This window comes from Megascapheus bottae, chromosome 10 (assembly GCF_031878675.1).
Source record: "Megascapheus bottae isolate mThoBot1 chromosome 10, mThoBot2.hap1, whole genome shotgun sequence".
NCBI classification, from domain to species: domain Eukaryota; kingdom Metazoa; phylum Chordata; class Mammalia; order Rodentia; family Geomyidae; genus Megascapheus; species Megascapheus bottae.
The window spans coordinates 8,592,943-8,614,984 of record NC_143518.1 but is presented as its reverse complement, the minus strand read 5'-3'; the positions used below and the strand labels follow the sequence as shown (position 1 = coordinate 8,614,984).

General features: G+C 42.3%; 1 protein-coding gene and 2 pseudogenes across 1 annotated transcript; all 3 read left to right on the top strand.

Moving 5' to 3' along the window:
• The first annotated feature begins 4,177 nt into the window (after positions 1-4,177).
• On the top strand, positions 4,178-5,128 carry LOC150057431 (olfactory receptor 2B11-like). The gene has a single exon (XM_090340008.1). The coding sequence runs from the start codon at positions 4,181-4,183 to the stop codon at positions 5,126-5,128; it is 948 nt and encodes a 315-aa protein (XP_090196134.1). The 5' UTR covers positions 4,178-4,180.
• A 2,125-nt stretch (positions 5,129-7,253) lies between these two features.
• LOC150057430 (CCA tRNA nucleotidyltransferase 1, mitochondrial pseudogene) lies at positions 7,254-8,772 on the top strand (annotated as a pseudogene).
• Positions 8,773-10,868: 2,096 nt separating this feature from the next.
• On the top strand, positions 10,869-20,645 carry LOC150057429 (olfactory receptor 2B11-like; annotated as a pseudogene).
• Positions 20,646-22,042: the final 1,397 nt, after the last annotated feature.

Genomic DNA, 22,042 nt, shown 5'->3' with positions numbered 1-22,042 from the left:
GATCATGTTGGTAATTCTAGCTACTCAGGAGGCAGAGTTCTAAGGATCCCAGTTTGAAGCCAACCCAGGCAGAAAAGCCCAGGAGACTTATCTCTAACTGACCACAAAAATGCAGGGAATGGAGGTGTGGTCAACCTGTAGGGGGCTTACCTTAAACAAAAAGCTCAGTAACAGCACTGAAGTCTGGAGTTCAAGAATCAGGTTCACGGGGGTAAAAGTGTTGTATATCCTTCTATTTGTTAGAGCACACAGAGCACTCGGGTCTCACACCTATAATCCCAGCGACTCAGGAGCCTGAGATCTGAGTATCTCTCTTCAAAGCCAGCCTGGGGCAGAAAACTCCATGAAATTCTTCTCCAATTAACATGGGAGAAGACTGAATAAGGCATAGATATATATGAGGATGATGTCAACTAGATGGAACTGTCATAAGACATTCCCACAAATTATACAGTGTAAGATACAGAAATAACATTGTCCAACTGTTGTTTTATTAGGGTTTGTTTTCTGGTAGGGTCTCTTTTCCTAGTTGGAGAAGCCACATTTTCTCTGTATCCTCACATACAGATGAGAAAGAAAAGACATCTTCCTTTTCTCTAAGGTTCCTGTAACAGGATGTTGTAACTTCATTGTGTGACCACAATTTTTACCGGTCACCTATTAAAACCCATTTCCATGAGCAGATACTTTGGGCCTCAATTTATGAGTTTTGGAGAACATCACTAGTTACACAATAAATGACAATGAAGTCTTTAGATGAACTCAGTCTACTCTTTGTGCGAGAGTGCTTTCATTTTAGAAATCTGAGTATTACAGAGAAAAATATGCCACTAGGACAGACCTGCTGTTGTCAATAGCAATACTTGTTACACTTGGAGTCTTTCAGCATCATTCTTTCTACCTGCAGATTCTGTTATTAAGCTTGGAAGGGAGCATCTCAAATTGAGGAATTTATGTCAGCTGTGTTCCATAAAATGTTTATGACTTCCTCAACAGTGAAAGAAGCAAAGAAGTTCTCAAATAGCAAGGTATATGTATAATTATCAGCCAGTTCATTCCTGTAAAGCAAATATTGACAGTTTAAGTATATATGTTCAAACAGTAGAACTGTACTGTGGCTCAAGTAATAGAGTACTTGTCTAGCAAGAGATGGGCTGTGATTACCACTACAAAAAAATGAAGTAGAAGTGTGAATTTGATGAGATCCATTAATCTAACAATGTAATCTAATAGTTCCAAAGAGAGGAATAGAGCAAACATCTCAATACCAAGAGCAGCTAGAATAAATTCTCCTAAGGAATGATGAAGAATCTGATGGGAGAAACATGCAAACATGGCTAACTTTGAGTGTCAATAATACTGAAGTCTCCGGCTTATTAGGGGATTTGTCTGTTGATGCTTAGAAAGAAAGTACAATATGACCAAAGTTAATATAAACACAATTAACCATCATGTGGTTTTGATATCAAAAAGGAGTCAGTTGGACTCTCTCAGGATACAAAGGTAATAAGACTTACTTCAACCACTTTCAGTTTTTAGGACTAAAATGAAAGGCAAAATAAAATAGAAAGAGCCAAGAATTTGGCCTAGTGGTAGAGAGCTTACTTAGCATACACTAAGACCTGGGTTTGATTACTTGATACCACATACATAGATAAATCTGGAAGTGATGCTGTGGCTAAAGGTAGAGCTCTAGCCTTGAGAAAGCCCAAGGACAGTGCTCAAGTCAGGCCCTGAATTCAAATCCCATGACTGGCAAAAAAAATAAATAACGTAAAATCAAAAGCCATCAATTACTACCATAGGACATCCATAACTTGGAGATTTATTCCAAGCCTTTATCAGGAAACATGGGGAAATATAGAGATTGATGAGTCAACATAAACTAAGTGGAGGAGAGGAGAGTACTAATTTTGTGATACTGGAAGAATAACATAGGAGAAAATATCCTATAAGAAAAAGGACATAGGGGCCGGGAGTTTGGCCTAGTGGTTAAAGTGCTTGCCTAGCATGCATGAAGACCCGGGTTCGATTCCTCGGTACCACATACATAGAAAAAAGCCAGAAGTGGTGCTGAGGCTCAAGTGGTAGAGCTGTAGACTTGAGAAAGTCCAAGGACAGTGCTCAGTCCCTGAGCTCAAGCCCAGGACTGGCAAAAAAAAAAGGACATAAATGGAAACTAAATTACGAATCTTTGTATCCTCACCATACACAAAAGTGCTAATGCTTCACTGGAAAGAAAGTAAAGAAACATAAAGGAAAAGGAGAAGGGAGGGAAAAGGAAATAAATTAAGGAAGGATAGGGGAATATTTTTTAAAGCAAATTCAAAAAGAATTAAGATATAAAGACAAAAACTGATACAAGAATTTCATGACCAGAAGAGTATTATGAGAGCTGGCAAAGTAGGAAGCTCTAGGACTTCAATTCCTACCTTGACCACAGCTGTACTGTCAATATATGTGTATTAGAATTCCTGGAACTCGAGGCTGGGACTTTAGTAGGGAAGCCCAGATGAAGAGTTGTGGATAATTTTCATCAACTCAACTTCTAGCATGGAAGCAACAGCCCATTTCACCTTCATTTAAAGTAGGCCATGTGTTCTGAAAGTAGCAGGAGCTCAACTCGCAGGAGGTGGGATGGTTAAATAAAAAAACAAAAAGAAAACAGTCCCTAGAGTTCAAGCCTCATAACCCACAAAAAACAGAAAAGAAAGAAAGAAAGAGACTTTTCCAGCTATCAGACATTTGTTGACTCTCTTCCTGTGTCTGATCACAGTGGTACAAACACAAGATCTTCTCATCTTTTCTAAACCTGAGAGGAACTGTTCTTCCTCTAGGCATGCATATTGAATTCATTTTCATTATTTCTTGTTTATTTTATGTTAGGAATTATATGATGATTTGATACATAAATAGCACACAATGGGAATCAGCTTTTCAAAGGTGAGAATTATAAGCTGGACATGTAAGTACACACAGATAATCCCGGCACTCAAAAGTCAGAGGCAGAGGATCTCAAGTCCAAGAAAGCAAGATGCTTACTGAAACAAAAATTAAAAATTGACATGGTAAGATGAAACCAATGTATACAACCAAAGATTAAATATAAATAAAATAATGTAAATGCAAATATGAGTATTAGGAATTCTAATTCTATGTCATGGATGAAATTTGATAGCATTAATAAATGTACTAATCATAAAACCACAAATAACACAGAACACTATTCCTATGATGTAACTTACAACAATTACAATCAAGAAAACAGTGGAAATGGGATCTGCAGTAGGGAACCTGGGATTTCTAATTTGCTAACCTTATCTTGAATTCAGGCCAGGAGTTTGGCCTAGTGGTACAGTGCTTGCCTAGCATGCACAAAGACGTGGGTCCAATTCCTCAGTACCACATATATAGAAAAAAGCTGTAAGTGGTGCTGTGGCTCAAGTGGCAGAGCACTAGCCTTAAGAAAACGTAAGGACAGTGCTCAGGCACTGAGTACAAGGCCCAGGACTGGCAAAAAGAAAAAATATAAAGGCATTCGAGACTAATAGTGGGAATAAGAGCATAATATGAACACACATGCCAGCTATCAGTGTGCTTAAAAATGGCTAAAAAAGGCTGGACATGGGTGACCCATGATTATAATTCCAACTATTCAGAGGGCAGATTGTCACTAGTATCACACTTCCAGGAGGGCCCAGGCAAACAGCTGACAAGATCCATCAAACCTGCTGCTGTCTGAAAAGCCTACAATTCCTCACCTCACTAAACCCAAAGGAATCATTAGAAACACTCCTGAGAGAGGTATAAGCAAGTGAAAAGCACTTGTATATGACATGAAAGCATCCATGAAATGGATGGGAACACAGAAAAAAGGGTGGGGACTTTTTAAAAATAAGAATATGGGAGGGGAGAGCAGAGAGAAAAAGGAGATTTCGATATCGACACATTCCTAGTAGAATTGATTGAGCGTCTATAGGTTTCCATTGGATCTGGCACATTCCAGTCAACATATTACTTAAAATGTGACTCCTGTATGGCATCAGGAAGAAATTGGAAAACTACCCAAAACAATCATGGGTATAATTTAACTAAACCGAGGAACAGGGGAATATTGCCATGGGGTTTTAGAAATGAAAGAGTCATATTAATCCTTACAGGCTCTCTTTCCTTGCAGGCCATGGCAGGAGAAAATGTGAGTTTCCCCAACACATTTGTTTTGTTGGGCTTCTCAGAATATCCATGGCTGCAGCTCCCACTCTTTGCAGTGGTCCTGGTCTCCCACACCCTCACCATCACAGGCAACAGCTCCATCATCCTTCTCTCCATGATGGAGCCCAGACTCCAGACACCCATGTACTTCTTCCTGGACAACCTCTCTCTGCTGGACCTCTGCATCACCTGCACCACTGTGCCACAGCTGTTGGCCAACCTCTGGGGCCCAGAGAAGACCATTTCCTCCTGGGGATGCATCACACAGGCCTACCTCTTCCATTGGACAGGGTGTACTGAATGTGTCCTGTTGGCAGTGATGGCCTTGGATCGCTATGTGGCCATCTGCCATCCTCTCAGGTACAGTCTCATCATGCATCCCTGGGCATGTGTGTGCATGGCAGCTGCATGCTGGTCCAGTGGCCTGGCCAATTCCCTACTTCAGGCCACACTTGTCCTCCAGCTTCCCCTCTGTGGACATCACACACTGGACCACTTCTTCTGTGAGGTACCTGCTCTGAATAAGCTGGCCTGTGGTGACACTACTACTAACGACCTCTCCTTGATTTTCGGTGCCATCCCTTTTGCACTGATGTCTCCTCTGACGGTGATCATCTCCTATACCCTCATTGGTAGGGCTGTGCTGAAGTTACCTTCAGCTGAGGGAAGACACAAGGCACTCAGCACCTGCAGCTCCCACTTGGTGGTTGTCAGCATGTACTTTGGGCCAGCCATCTACATGTACCTCCAGCCTCCTGCTGGCAGCACACGGGCCAAGTTCATGTCCTTCTTCTACTGTGTCATCACTCCACTCCTCAACCCATTCATCTACACCCTGAGAAACAAGGACGTGAGGGCAGCATGGAAGAGGATCCTATCACTGCCGGATGGAAGGAAGGCTTTCCAAGCCAGATGATCTGCCTGTGCCCTGAAACAACCACAAATACACATAGCAAGCACATGAACAATTCAGTTCATGTTGGCAGTTCTACTTCCCCAAATAAGTGTCCATCAGCATCTAGGTAAAGCACCACTAAATAAATTCTTCTGGAATATTATATATTGTGAGAGCTCTCTTTTTGAGAGCTCCATTTCTTTTTGATTAAAGAATTTATTAGCATTGATTTTTACATCATATTTCAAATGATGTATTTAACAAACAAATATTCAAGAAGGGAATCTCTGTATACAATCACTGGCACTTAGATTTTAGAACATGTGGTGCATGGTATCCTGAATATATGGCTATTAGATCCAAACAGTACAAGAGCAAGGATTCAATATTTGTGTACCCAATGCTAGGGATATGGTATTGGAAATATAAACACAACTTCATAGAGAGCTCCATTTCTTAAAAGAATTCAAACCATTATCATTATTGTGTTTCCATTCATGCACGTAAAATACTTCTGCCCTCTTCACCCTTTCTCACCTTGTTCATTAAACATCCTTGTATCTCCTACTGGCATCCACCTCTAAACAAGGCATGGTGTTAATTTTTTGAATTTTTCCTTTTGTATATATTAATTGTACAGTGGAGTTTTATGTGACAATTCACACATGCATGTATTATAATGTTCTCAGACTAACCTCATCTAATTCTCTCTGATTGTCAGCACCCCTTACGCAAATATTGTCAATAGCTTTCAGTGAGTTTATTTGTGTCACCATCAGTTACATACACACAATGCAATGTTAGTTGTTCTTTGTTCTTTTTTTCCCTGTCTCCCTCCCACCCCATAAATTCTCAAACAATTCCACAGTTGACTTCATGTCCTCCATCTCTCCATTCCCTGATTCTCTTTCTCCTTCTCTCCCTCTCTCTCTCCTTAGAGAGAGAGGTCTTAAATCTTATAGAGAAAGAAAGACAGAGAAATGATGCTACATATGTCTATACATATATATATCTTATATACACATATATCCTTTATATATTATATGTGTATGCCCATATATATCCTGTATCAGTTAGTGTGCAACAAGGTTTCATTTTAACATGTCCATGTAGATGCATGAAATTCATCTTGAGCTGAGTTGCCCTCACCACCATTCTTTCTTCTCCTTGCTTGTCTTTCTCAAATGTTTTATCAAGTTTTATTATTCTATTTTGATGTATATATAAAGTATTTTTTTCCATACTCACCCTCTTTCACCTCTGTTCACACACAGTTTCACACTAGTACCTATAACCTGGACCAGCATGCTTCAACTTCCTAATATTCATTGTTGTTAAAATGTATATCACTTGACTGGGGGTGAGCGTTCCCTGGTGGGGCGGCTGGGCGGCCTGGATCCCCATGCGTGGGTCTAGCGGGTTTTGAGGGGATCCTGTACACTGGGGTGCGGCAAGAGACCTAGGACCCGGGCTGGAGACTCCTGGCGGCATGGAGGCTGCATCCCCACCAGGTCCGAGTGCCCCCACCTTGGAGCTCGCACCCAGGGTTTTGTCCAGGAGGAAATGGGGGTCCCGGGTGTCCAGTGAGCCTGGTGGGTTAACCAGAGGGCCGGGAATCCCGGGCGGGTTTCTGATTGGATGTAAGTTGTGCTTGCGTGTGGGAGGCGATGGGGGGACAGAGTCAGATCTCCGGGGCCCAAGTGGCCGCCAGGGACAGCCTCCCCCCTCCTCCCAGTCCTTCCCCCCTGTCAGCATGATGGGGGGGAGGTCCTGAGGGCTGAGGTCGCCCCCAGTTCCCCTCCCCCACCCCGTGGGTGGGGTCAGAGGTGAAATCTCCGGCAGGGAGGGGGGTCGGGGATCAGGAATCCCGGGGTGAGACCCTCTGGGAGAGGCCGGGCCCCCTAGCAGCAGCACATCCTTATTATTATTGTTATTGTTATTATTGGAGTGGGGCTTGAACCCAGGACCTGGCGCTCTGGCTGCTCCCCCTCCCCAGCCTCCTCTAGACCAGGAGAGGAGTTTCTGGCCATGGAAGAACACGTCGCATTTCCCCCCCACCCCCGCCCCTTCCCCTGACAGGCACCCCCTACCCCCACCCCTGCGTGCCCACCTGGTGGGGGTGTCTGTGCGCACCAACCTCCTCTGGATGCTGCGCCTCCTTTGTCCCAGCACAGGTTGGAGTGGGCTCGGCCTTGTGAAGCCAGGTCTGAGCACCAGGAAGGTGCAGTCCCCGGAATTCCAGTCCCTCTTCACGGAAGGATTGAAGAGTCTGACAGAATTATTCGTGAAAGACAATTATGAGTTGAGAATAGCCGGAGGAGCCGTGAGGGATTTGCTGAATGGGGTGAAACCTCAAGATGTGGATTTTTCTACCACCGCCACCCCAACCCAGATGAAGGAGCTGTTTCAGATGGCTGGCATTCGGATGATCAACAACAAGGGGGAGAAGCCCAGGACAATCACGGCCAGGCTTCATGAAGAAAATTTTGAAATTACCACACTGAGGATCGATGTCACAACTGATGGAAGACATGCTGAGGTAGAGTTCACAACTGACTGGCAGAAAGATGCCGAACGCCGAGACCTCACGATAAACTCCATGCTTCTAGGTTTTGATGGCACTTTATTCGATTACTTTAATGGCTATGAAGACTTAAAAAATAAGAAAGTAAGATTTGCTGGACAGGCACATCAGCAAATACAAGAAGATTATCTTCGCATTTTAAGATACTTCAGATTTTATGGCAGAATTGTGGACAAACCTGGTGACCATGACCCTGAGACTTTGGAAGCAATTGCCACAAACACAAAAGGCTTGGCTGGAATATCAGGAGAGAGGATTTGGGTAGAATTGAAAAAGATTCTTGTCGGTAATCATGTAAACTCTTAATTCACCTGATCTATGATCTTAATGTGGCTCCTCATATAGGTTTGCCTACAGCTACAAGTTTAGAGGAATTCAACAAAGTCAGTAAAAATGTTGAAGGTTATTTAGCAAAACCCATGACTGTCCTAGCTTCACTGCTGAAAGTGCAAGATGATGTCACAAAATTGGATTTGAGATTGAAGATTTCAAAAGAAGAGAAAAACCTCGGCTTATTTATAGTTAAAAACAGGAAAGACTTAGTTAAAGCAACAGATAGTTCAGAACCACTGAAACCCTATCAAGACTTCATCATAGATTCCAGAGAACCAGACGCCAGTGCCCGAGGGTGTAAGCTGCTGAAGTAGCAGGGTGAGCACGGGCTCCTCAAGGACATGGAATGGTGGTCCATCCCCCCCTTCCCCGTGAGCAGACATCAGAAAAGTGGACATTTCTTCTGGGAAGGAAATTGGAGCTCTGTTACAGCAACTGCATGAACACTGGAAAAAAAGTGGCTACCAAATGAAGAAAGAGGAACTCTTAAATTACATAAAGAAGACCTAGAATGACACTTGGGGACTAAAAAGGGACCGACATTCAGTAAGACTGGTCATCTTTCCCTGTCTGTGACATTTGTGACACTCCAGCAGAGTTAGGAGAGTCTGTTAAGAAAAATTTTCTTGCTTTGTGAAACTGTATTTCATGACTGAAATGAAGTCTACCTTTTCTTAATCTGATTTTATCACTGAATCTTAGGGTTCTTTTGGAGTAGGTTCTGAGAATAGTCGACTTACCTATTTATTTTTTTAAAATAAAAAAGTGTTTTCCCATAGGGAAAACATGACTGGCCCTAAATGTAGCTATCTCACTGGCTGGTACATATACCTGTAATCCCAGCTACTTGGGAGGCAGGGACACGAGGAACCTGAGGTTGAGGCTAACATGGGCAGTTAGTGAAACCCTGTCTCAAAAAGCAAAATACAAACAAGTGGCTGGGCATGACTCAAGTAAAAAGAAAAAATGCTTAATAATATGTGCATTGAAATAAATGGGTCACTTTGTACAGATTGTCCCTGATACATTTAAATCCTTACCTGAATTGTGCCTGTAGTAGCTGACAAATCTGTGTACAATACCTATCTAAAATTAAAAACCAGTTATTTTCAAGGTAAAAAAAAATGTATATCACTTGATCCAAAGGGCTTTGCTATCCTATCCCCTATGACAAACGAATATGGCATACTTTAATCAGATTGGTTTTATGTGTATGTGTGTATGTTTGTATCATGTATGTGTTTATGTGTATCTTCTTTTAGATCTAGCTTTTACATATGAGAGAAAAATGTGTCGCCTTTGTTTTTCTGGCTTTCTTCACTCAATGTGATGGTTTCCAGATCTAACCATTTCTCTGTAAAGTACAGAATTTCATTGTTATGGTTGAATAATATTATATGTGCCATATTTTCTCACTCCATTAGTCAGTTGTGGTGACCTAAGCTGTTTCCACAGCTTGGGTATTGTCAATAGTACTACAGTTAGCATAGCGTTCATTGATACAGGTGCCTCTATTATATACTGATTTGCATTCCTTCAGATTAATGCTCAAGCGTCTTATCGCTAGACGGGAGGAAAACTCTGTTTTCAGTTTTTGGAGGCACCTCTACACTGACTTCTATAGTAAATGCATTATGGAAGATGATTGCGTGTTGCAATAGTGATTGCACCATTGACTATTTTCACCAGTAGTGTATGACTGTTCCATATCCTTGCTAGCATTTGTGGTGATGGTCTTGAAAATGGCCCTTTTAATTGGAATGCGATGTTATCTCAATGTACTTGTGATTTGCATTTCTATTTGGCCAGAGGAGTTGAGTATTTTTTCATATACTTATGAGCCATTTGTACTTATTCTTTTGAGAATTATATACTAAGCTCTGTTGACCATTGTTACTTGGCTATTGATTTTTGAGAGTTCTGTCTATATATGTGTATTTTTAAGTCTCTAAGCCTAGGTTCAGCAAATGAACAAAAGCATGCCATATTTGTCTTTTTACCTTGATTTATCCCGCCTACCATGATCTCCATTTCTATCTACTTGCCTAAAAATAACACAATTTTATTTTTATTATGGATCAGTAATATTCCTTCATATATATATATGTGTGTGTGTGTGTTGTTATTGTTGTTGTTGTTGTTGTTTCTTCTATTTGGCTCATGTGAACTGAGCTGCAGTAGCTACGAAAATGTAGATGACCCTCTTGTATATTGGCTTATTTTCCTTCACATATATATGCCAAGAATATGAGATAGATATATACCAAGATAGAATTTAATCATAAAATACTTCTGTTTTCAGTTAAGAAACCTCCATATACTGATTTTCATAGTGACTGCTACTAACTTTCTCACCAATATTATGTGAGAATTAGTTTTTCCCACATTTCAGTCAGCCTGGCCTGGCTCTTATCTTCAATTAATCACCAAAAAAGAAGTAGAATTATAGCTCAAGTGGTTGAGTATCAACTTTGAGTGAAAAAACTAAGCCACAGTGCATGACCCTGAGCTGAAGCCCCTGGATCAGTCCACACAAAAATGTAGATTCGGGAGCCGGATGAGGTGGCTCACACCTGTAATCCAAGCTACTCTGGAGTCTGAAATCTGAGGATGTTGGTTCAAAGCCAGCCTGGGTAATAAGGTATGTGATGTTCTTTTTTTTTTTTAACTTTTTCTGAGAGTTCCGTTTTTGAAATACGTAACTTTTACAGCACACAGTATTTACATTTCTAGTTCTTTTTACAAAATATGTGTTGCTGTTTTGAAGAGTACTGTTGAGATCATGATCTAAAACACCTGTTAGAATTCAAAAGGGACTCACGGAACCCACTACATAATGACATAATGACAGAACAAAACCTGGCTGAACAGAGGGTTTGCTCATACATGAAAAAAAATGCAAATTCTCAGTGCCAATCACGACCAGTGAGTGAATCAAACCCAGGTGATGGCCCATTTTTAGTAGAGGCAAGCTAAACACAAGTTTTATATTTGTAGAACTGTTTAAAAAAAAAAAGCAAGTAACACCAAAGAATATGTGACAGAGGCACATGTGTTCTACAAGTATTTTGGCCTTTTACAGTCTGCTGACCTTCGCTCTACACAAAACCAATCAGGGGTAGGGGTTGGCATGCACGGGGCGTAAGGTACATAACATTCTTATCTCCAATTAATCACTAGAAAAGGAGGAAGTGGAGCTGTGGCTCAAGGGATAGGGTGGTAGTCTTGAGCTGAAGGGTTCAGGGACAGTGCCCAAGCCCAGAGTTGAAATCCCATGACCCACCAAAAAAAAAAAGGTAGATTCGGACTTCCTGGTCCATCAGAAAAAACTCCAGCAGAAGTTTATTCTCCAGACTAAGATTAAAAGGATAGGGAAAAAATCCTTTGCTCATGGCAAGGTTTCTTCATCCAAGTATCCAAGAGTGATTCCTCTCTACCTGCCTCAGGCAGTCTGAACCATCCACGATGTGCTCAACTCAGAGCTCTGTTAGCTCTGGAACTTGAAATCTCACAGGGTTAGTCGATCTTTTATATTTATAGTTACAAAAACAATAAAAGACTAATTTTTATCTGGAAATATTGAAAGTACATGCATTTCATTATATTTAACAATTTTACCTCTGTGTTTGAAAAGGATACAGTAAAACTTTACTGAATAGCTTCTCATTTTAGTCTTCTCCAAAAGAAATAAATAGTATTGAGTCTTAGGACTGTATGTGAAAACTGAACACAGGGGCAAAGAGGGCACTCTTCAGAGACATCTGGGGAAAACAGAGGTTTTATTATGACATGGAAACTTTTATGACTGCTGATCGTTGATTGACTAAGGGACCATCCAATAGTAAGTCACGACTCCTCAGCCTGTTGCAGATTCCTGATAGGAACACTCATTTTTCTGTCTACAATTTCACATACTCAGGGTTTGCCTTCGGCCTTTATAAAATTCACTACATGCTCGGTTATATGGAGAAATAATGATTGGGAAAATAAAAGAGTAAAAAAATATTCTTACGTTTGCAAGCCATGGAAATTTCTGCCCTAAATATCTCACTGACATGGCAAATGACCATTGTCTACCTGGAATTAAAACCAAGACTCTAGATGGACCTAAATGGACCTTCTCATCCAGAGATAGCCTCGTTTCAACATCTGCATCCATTTCCACAGAAAGGATATTTTTTCGTTTTGAGATTCAAATCTAGGGGGAAGGAAGATGGCGCCGAGACAATAGGGACGCTGCCTAGCTTTCTCTGACAAAAAGAGAGAACCAGGGAGTCCCACGAGCCAACTATCTAAAGAAATCCACAACAACAAACTCAAAAAGCAATGGAGAAGGACTCAAACCGGAAAAGAAATCCAGATAAAGCTCACATCCAACTTTCTCAAAGAATTCGGAATGCGAGGACCCATCCCCCACCTCTCGCCCAAAGCCGCGGAAAGCCACGCTGGACCAAGCCGCGAAAAGCTGCTTCAGCCAGCACCAGCTCCACGCGGGGAAAGCGGGGGCGGGCACCGGCTCTAATCCACGAAAAGCTGCGGCAGTGGAGGGCACCAGGCTGGGAGCCCAACGGCTGCAGAAACCAGCACAGAACCAGGCCAGCGAACGGCGGAAGCAGCAGAACCCAGACGCGGAACCAGAACAGCAAGCAGCGGAACCCAGACGCAGAACACAGGCGGCGGCGGAGACCCGAGGGGAGTGAAAGACTCCCCACCACCGTGGAGCTCCCACAGAGGGACGCAGAGGCGTGAGTAATACAGGCGCATCCCCAAACACATCGGGAAAGCGGAGCGGGTGCCAAGCAATAGAACTTAACTCAGACCCCAACACCCCGCCCGAGAAAGACTGGCAGGAGCAGGGGGGCAAGGAATTTACAATCCTGTCCCTCCCCTCAACAACCCCCTCCCTCAGGCCATTGACTGGAGATTGACAGGCGGGCTACCCATAAGACCCAGCACCCCACCAAGGGAGGCGGGGCTGCCCCAACTCCCACCGCCCAACGGGCTCAACCCCCAGCCCTCTGACTGGAGACTGACAAGCGGGCGGACCCTAAGACTCAGCACCCCACCAGGGGAGGCGGAGCTGTCCCAGCGCCCACCTGCCACCAGGCTCCTCACCCAGGCCACTGGATCTGGAGAGTGGAGGGCTTTGGGACCCTGCCTTACAAAAGTGGGTAGGGGGTGTGGGTAAATAGGAGCCTGCATCTGCCCCCCCTCAATTCTCGAGCGGGGCATCCTCCAGCTGGGAATCCTGAGCAAGACACCATCGAGGGCCCCCCCCCCACAGTCACAGACTCTGACAAAGCAGTGGAAACACAGCAGGGATCTGAAGGGCCGACCAGCAGCCAAGCTCTCCTTCTGAGAACCAAAAAGGCGCGGCTCTGCCCTTGGAGCCCACGTCCCCAGCTGGGCCCCGCCCCTGGGAACAGAGGGGCCTTCTGCTGGTCCTGCTGAGAGCTCCTGAAACTCTCAATCCCCACACCCTTGGCTTGGGGCCCCCCCTGGAAGCAGCACAGGAAAACGTCCCGCAACCGCGCTCAGACGGAAGCTCGCAGATCTATCCCATGGTCCACTGTGAGGCCACTGGTTGGGCTAAGAGCTAGTCGCGCAGCAACACATAAGTTTTATTCTAATACTTTCCAAACTTTGTACTCAAATACTCTACCTACTTACCCCCTGACCTCTCTCATTCTATTTTTCTATCTCTGGACCTCTGCTCCTCTTTCAACCCTTATACTGCATGGATCTACACTTGATGGCTGTTGAGCAACATTGTATATCTAGATGTTTAATCATTCTCTAGGCTCAGAGGGACTTAAAGACAATAGAGATTGGATTGAGAGGCTTATTGTTTTGGATATAAATCACTTATCAGTGAATAATTAGACTAGTCGGTAACTGCACAAAAAGAAAGAGTGATAACACCAATCAAAACTTGTGAACATCTAGAATCTGCCAGCTACAGAGGTCTAGGTTGGTTATATCTGAAAAACTATAATCGTGTTTAGTATTAATCTTGCTCCCATTTTCAAATGGGCAGAACAAGAAACTCAAGAAAAATGTCAAATCAAGAAACAACATCTCCCACCTCCCCCACCCAATGTAAACACCCAATGGAACAGTCACTGGCAAACCTAGAGGAGAGTCTTCCAAGTGCTGTACAAATGCAATTGATAAACATCATTAATGAAAAATGTGAAAATATAAAGAAAGAGATAAGGGAGGAAGCCATAGCTGAACAAGAGGAAACCATAAACAAGGTGATAAGTAAAAAAGAAGAAGCCATAAAGGAGGCCATAATAAAGGCTGTTCAAAGAAAGATGGATGAATTCATAGAATCCACAAATAAAAAGGTGACCGAACTCCAGCAAATGTTCAAAGAAAATAAAGCTACTGAGCTAACCACTCAAATGGAAATCAAGGAGCTAAAGAAATCCATACATGATCTAAAAGAAGAGATGCAAGGCATCAAAAATGAGCAATTAGTAGCAAGGGAGATGAAAAATAAAGTAGATAGCTTTGATAGCAGGTTAGACAATGCAGAGGAGAGAATTTCTGGGGCTGAAGATAATTTAGTTATTATAGAGAAAGAACAGAAAATGAGTCAATCCAAATCTAGGGAAAATGAGAGAGCGCTTCAGGAGGTCCAAGATACAATTAGGAAGCCTAATTTAAGGCTAATTGGTATTGAGGAGGGTCTGGAGAAAGAGGTCAATGGTATTGGAAGTATACTTCAGGGAATCATCTCAGAGAATTTCCCAAATATCCAGAAGGGCAGACCCATCCAGATACAAGAAGCTTTTAGAACCCCAAACAGACCTGACCAGAAAAGAACATCTCACCGCCACATCGTAATCCAAACTGGATCAGTAGAAACCAAAAAAAGGATCCTAAAGGCAGCCAGGGAAAAGGGTTCAGTAACCTATAAAGGAAAACCAATCAGAATAACCCCAGATTACTCAGCAGAGACCATGCAAGCAAGAAGTGACTGGAAGCATATATGTCATGCCCTTAAGTCAAATAACTACCAACCAAGAATACTGTACCCAGCTAAGCTCTCATTCATAACTGAGGGAACAATAAAAACATTCCATTCCAGGGAAAAGCTGCAACAATATGTCGCAACAAAACCAACACTACAGAGAATTCTGAAAGATGTTCTATACATAGAAAACCAAAATAAATGCAATATAGGGAAAGAAATGGCACCTAAACAGCATACCACCTAAGGACCACAAGAACTGTCAAGACACAGGCCCAAATAAAAGCTTTTAAAAATGGTAGGACCTAATAAATATCTCTCAATCCTAACTCTCAATATCAATGGACTCAACTCTCCAATTAAACGGCATAGGCTGTCTAGTTGGATCAAAAAGCAAGAGCCATCGTTCTGCTGTCTTCAAGAGCCACATCTTACCCCAAAAAACAAGCATCTTTTGAAAGTGAGAGGTTGGAATAAACTCTATCAAGCTAACGGCCCCCATAAACAGGCTGGAGTTGCCATCCTCATATCAGATAAAATAGACTTCAAACCAAAATTAGTAAGAAAAGACAAAGAAGGTTACTACATACTACTAAAGGGATCTTTCCTCCAGGAAGACATAACGATCCTAAATATTTACACACCCAATCCCGGAGCTCCGAACTTCATCAAGCAAACTTTACTTACACTGAAACCATACATAGATCGAAATACAGTGATTGTCGGTGACTTTAACACACCACTTTCACCTATGGACAGATCAACAAGGCAAAAACTCAACAAAGAAACCTTAGAACTGAACAACTATATAGACCAACTAGATCTAACAGACATCTGCAGAATATTCCACCCAGCAACAACACAATATACGTTTTTCTCAGCAGCACATGGAATAGTTTCCAAAATAGATCACATGTTAGGCCATAAAACAAACCTGGACAGATTCAGAAACACAGAAATTATTCCATGCACACTCTCAGACCACAAAGGCATCAAACTGGAACTGAACACACATCTCCACCAACGAAAACCCTGTAACTCATGGAGACTGAACAACACATTGTTGAATCACCAATGGGTCATCGAAGAGATCAGAACAGAAATCCAACAGTTTATGAAATTTAACAGTAAGGAGCACACAAAATACCAACTCCTTTGGGACACAGCAAAGGCAGTACTCAGAGGAAAATTTATAGTGCTGAGTGCCTACAACAACAAGTTGGAAAAATTGCAAACCAACAAGTTAATGTCCCACCTTAAGCTCCTGGAAAAAGAGCAACAAACCAACCCTAATCCCAGTAGAAGAAAGCAAATAATTAAAATCAAAGCAGAATAAAATGAAAGAATCAACAAAACAAGGAGTTGGTTCTTTGAAAGAATTAACAAAATTGACAAGCCCTTAGCAAATCTTACCAAAAAAAGAAGAGAGCATATCAAAATAAACAAAATCGCAGATGAAAATGGTAATATCATGACAGAAATTACCAAGATCCAGAATATCATGAGGGAATACTTCTCAAACCTTTATGCCAACAAATTTGAGAATCTAGATGAAATGGATGAATTCCTAGCCAATATTAACATACCCACACTGAACCAAGAAGAACTAAGCCAACTCAACAGGCCTATTTCAAGCTCTGAAATAGAAATGGCAATTAGAGAACTTCCACCTAAGAAAAGCCCAGGGCCAGATGGATTCACAGCTGAATTCTATAAGGTCTTCAAAGCAGAGCTCACACCAATACTCCTCAAGCTCTTCAACGAAATTGAAAATGAAGGTTCCTTACCAAACTCATTCTATGAAGCCAGTATAACCCTAATCCCCAAACCAGACAGAGATTCATCAAAGAAAGAGAACTATAGACCTATATCTTTGATGAACTTCGATGCAAAACTTCTCAACAAAATACTGGCCAACCGTCTACAACAACTCATCAAAAAAATTATACACTATGATCAAACTGGATTCATCACAGGGAGGCAAAGCTGGTTCAACATACGCAAATCAATTAATATAATTCAACACATCAACAGGAGCCAGGACAAAAATCACATGATTGTCTCAATAGACATGGAAAAGGCATTTGACAAGATCCAACACCCCTTTATGTTAAAAACTCTGGAGAAACTAGGAATCCATGGAACATTCCTCAATGTAATAAAGGCTGTGTATGAGAAACCTACTGCTAGTATTACACTTAATGGTGAAAATCTAAAGCCATTCCCTCTAAAATCAGGAACGAGACAAGGATGCCCACTCTCTCCACTCCTCTTTAACATAGTACTAGAATTCCTAGCCAGTGCAATAAGGCAAGAAGCAAGCATAAAGGGGATCCAAGTAGGGAAAGAGGAAATAAAACTCTCCCTCTTTGCAGATGACATGATTCTGTATTTAAAGAATCCTATAGACTCTACTCCCAAGCTCCTTGAGCTGATTCAAAGCTTTGGAAGAGTAGCAGGCTATAAAATCAACCCTCAAAAATCAACTGCCTTCCTTTATGCCAACAGTGAGAGGAACAAGGCAATAATCAGGAAAGCAACTCCTTTCACAATAGCCTCAAAGAAAATAAAGTACCTAGGAATTAGCTTAACTAAGGATGTAAATGACCTTTTTGACGAAAACTTTAAAACCCTAAAAAAGGAAATTAAAGCCGAACTAAGGAAATGGAAAAACCTCCCATGCTCCTGGATTGGAAGAATCAACATTGTGAAAATGACAATCTTCCCAAGAGCTATCTACAAATTTAATGCAATACCCATCAACATCCCAATGTCATTCTTTAAAGAAATAGAAGAGGCAATCCAAACTTTCATATGGAATAATAAAAGACCCCGTATAGCAAAAACACTTCTTAGCAGAAAGAACAGCTCTGGAGGAATTTCAATTCCAAACTTTAGACTCTTCTACAGAGCTATAATTCTCAAAACAGCTTGGTACTGGCACAGGAACAGGCCTGAAGACCAATGGAATAGAACTGAGGACCCAGATATTAAACCACAGACCTATGGCCACCTAATCTTTGACAAGGGAGCCAAAAAAATAGAATGGAAGAAAGACAGCCTCTTCAACAAGTTGTGCTGGCAGAACTGGTTAAGCACCTGCAGAAAACTAAAGCTGGATCCTTCTTTGTCACCTTGCACTAGAATTAACTCCAAATGGATCAAAGACCTGGAGGTAAAAGCTGACACACTGAAAACTCTACAGGAAGGAATAGGAGATACACTAGGCCTCCTTGGCACAGGTCGAAACTTTCTTCATAAGGACCAAGAATCACAACAAATCAGAGAAAGGCTGGATAAGTGGGACTGCATTAAAGTGCAGAGCTTTTGTATGGCAAAAGACATAGATAGTAAACTAATCAGGAAGCCTACAGAGTGGGAGAAGATCTTCACCAACCAAACAACGGACAAAGGCCTCATATCTAAAATATACCAACAACTCAAAAAAAATTGAATCACTCCAAAACTAACCTCCAAAGTAACAACCATCCCATTAAAAAGTGGGCCAAAGACTTAAAGAGAGTCTTCTCTGAAAAAGAAACAAAAATGGCCTATAGACACATGAAGAAATGCTCAACATCTCTGGTCATAAAAGAAATGCAAATCAAAACAACTCTAAGATTCCACCTCACTCCAGCTAGAATGGCCAGGATCAGGAAAACGAATGACAACAGATGCTGGAGGGGATGTGGCCAGGAGGGATCACTACTACATTGTTGGTGGGAGTGCAAACTCGTTCAACCACTATGGAAAGCAGTGTGGCAGTGCCTCAAAAGGCTAAACATAGAACTCCCCTATGATCCAGCAATTCCACTACTTGGCATTTACCCAACCACCCAGAAACAAGGACATACTAAACCCACTAGCACAACAATGTTCATTGCAGCCCTATTTACCATAGCAAAGATATGGAACCAACCTAGATGTCCCTCAGTTGATGAGTGGATCAACAAGTTGTGGTATTTGTACACAATGGAATTCTATGCTGCTGTCAGAAAGAATGACATCGCCCCATTTGTTAGGGAATGGAAAGACTTAGAAAAAATCATATTAAGTGAAGTAAGCCAGACTCAAAGCAACTTAGGCTCAATGGTTTCCCTCATTCATCATAATCAGTAGAAACCTTGGGCAGAGATTTGCAATAGAGCAAAATGTGGATACATAAGGACATATAATGTGAAGCTAATTGAAAGGACCTCCAGGATAGTGAAACAAAAGCCATATAATGAATGATTGTTGTCCTTAATGTACTATGCTGTCTCTCATCTCCTTTGCTGTCCCTTGGTTATCTCATATTGGTATAGTATCTCACTTTGGTATCTGATATATTGAATTTATTTGTATTTAGATATTTGAAACTGGATAGGGAAGAGGGGAAAACCAAGACGGGTGGGGGGTGTGGGGGGGGGGGAAACGGGTACCAAGACATGTGAAAGGGTATCAATGTATGTGAATTAATGCACCTTCTATCTGGCAAATATCATGTAACCCTTTTACTAATTACAATTAAAAAAATAAATAAATAAATCAATAAATAAAAATCTATTTGTCACAGAATAAAGATGAATTGAATGTAAGTATTTCATATACTAGTGCCTTTCCTTTTACAGTGCTTATAGAGTTTGTTAATATCTATTTTAAATTTACTTTAGAATAGTTAGTTTGTAATGGGAATTTCACCTCCATAATATATTCAGAAAAGAAATTCTCTTTAACATGACAAGGAAATATTTTGACATCTCGTGGGTGTTTCTGACCGGCCATGGCTGGAGCTCCCTCTCTTTGTGGTCCTCCTGGTGGCCTACATTCTCGCAATGCTGGGGAACATTTCCATCATCCTGGTGTCCCGCCTGGACCCCCAGCTCCACAGCCCCATGTACATCTTCCTCAGCCACCTGTCCTTCCTGGACCTCTGCTACACCACCACCACCGTCCCCCAGATCCTCCTGCTCAACACCGGCAGCTCCAAGAAGACCATCAGCTATGGAGGCTGCACCGTGCAGTATGCCATTTTCCCCTGGTTGGGGTGTACCGAATGCATTGTCTTGGCTGCCGTGGCCCTGGATCACTATGTGGCCATCTGTGAGCCCCTCCGCTATGCCATCATCATGCACCACCCACTCTGGCAGCAGCTGGTGGCTGTGGCCTGGCTCAGTGGCTTGGGCAACTCTCTGGTCCAAGTGGTCCTTATGGTACAATTACCTTTCTGTGGGCGGCAGGTGCTCAACAACTTCTTTTGTGAGGTGCCAGCCGTGATCAAGTTGTCCTGTGCTGACACCACCGTGAATGACACCACATTAGCGGTGCTGGTGGCCTTCTTCGTGCTTGTCCCCTTTGCTCTCATCCTTCTCTCCTATGGCTTCATTGCCCGTGCTGTGCTCAGGATCCAGTCCTCCAAGGAAAGGCACAAGGCCTTCGGGACTTGCTCTTCCCACCTAATGGTGGTGGTGTCTCTCTTCTACCTACCTGCCATCTACATGTACCTGCAGCCCCCCTCCAGATACTCCCAGGAGCAGGGCAAGTTCATCTCTCTCTTCTATTCCATAATCACCCCCACCCTGAATCCCTTCATCTATACCCTGAGGAACAAGGATGTGAAGGGAGCTCTCAGAAGACTTCTGGCAAGGATCTGTCGATTGTAAGGATCTGAGATGTGGCAGTCCCCATCTAGTCAAGAACAGTGGGCAAGGGCATTGTTTCCTCAGACAACCTTACAACTAAGGAATTAGTAGCTATACAGTATATTTGAGAGGTTTGAGAAACTCAAAAATCCCCAAAATATATGACATATGTGCATAGTGCTAGAATGATACATTTACTATGTCTGCATTGCAGTAGAGAGCAGAGTAAAGAAATGCTGTACAATAAAGCTGTGGGTAAAAAGGAACATACCTGAGAAAAATGGGAATGTCATAGAGAAACCTCCAAGATATGGAAACAAGAGCTTTATCTTGTGTGATTTTTGCTCTTAATGTACTATGTTATTTCTCTTCTCTTTTGTTGCCCTTCAGGTAATCTCATATTCTTACAGTATCTGACTTTTTTACCTGCCATATTGTATGTATCTTTATTTATTTATTTGAATTGGGAAAGGGAAGGGGGGGGAAGATGCTTCAGAGAGGATGGGGAGGGAAATGGGAACAAACACAGGAGAAGGGGTATCAATGTGTGTGAAGTAATGCTCCTTCTATCTGGCCAATATAACTGTTAGTCCTCTATACATTAAAATTAAAAAGTAAGAGGAAGGGCTGGGTGAGGTGGATCGGATCACGCCTGTACTCCTAGTAACTCAGGAGACTGAGATCTGAGGATCAAGGTTCAAAGCCAATCCAGGCAAAAAAGGACCTGAGACTCTTATCGCGAATTAACCTCTAGAGAAGGGGAAGTAGGGCTTGGCTCAAGGGTAGGGCGTTAGCCTTGAGCTGAAGAGCTCAGGGACAGCACCCAGGCCAAGGGGTAGGGTGGTAACCATGAGCTGAAGAACTCAGGGACAATGCCCAGGCTGAGTTCATGCCCCATGACCCACAAAAAAAAAAAGGAAACAAAGACAGAGAGAGAGAAAGAGAAGAGAGAGAGAGAGAGAGAGAGAGAGAGAGAGAGAGAGAGAGAGAGAGACAGAGACAGAGAGAGACAGAGAGAGACAGAGAGAGAGAGACAGAGAGAGACAGAGAGAGACAGAGAGAGACAGAGAGAGACAGAGAGAGAGAGACAGAGAGAGAGAAAGCATAAAAACTAATGAAAATGTCAAAATAAAAGGTGTAATAACTAAAATGACAACATAAACTAATACTCCAGAAATCCAAAGGCACATTTTGGCAAATAGTAAAAACAAAGTGACTTAGGCAAATAGAAATCAAAAAGGTTGGATCATGGCTCCAGTTCCAGAAGGATGAACGACATCCACCACAGTGAAGGGAGCCACCCAGAGCCCAAAGAACAAGTGCCAGGGCTCTGGGAGTCACCAGGTTGTAGTGGTGGAACCCTTACATCTCCAGGAGAGCGTGGACACAGAAAAACGCTCCAGCTTTTCTCACAGGGA

Excerpts from the sequence above, each read along its gene's own strand:
- LOC150057431 (XM_090340008.1), top strand. The coding sequence starts at position 4,181 with ATGGCAGGAGAAAATGTGAGTTTCCCCAACACATTTGTTTTGTTGGGC.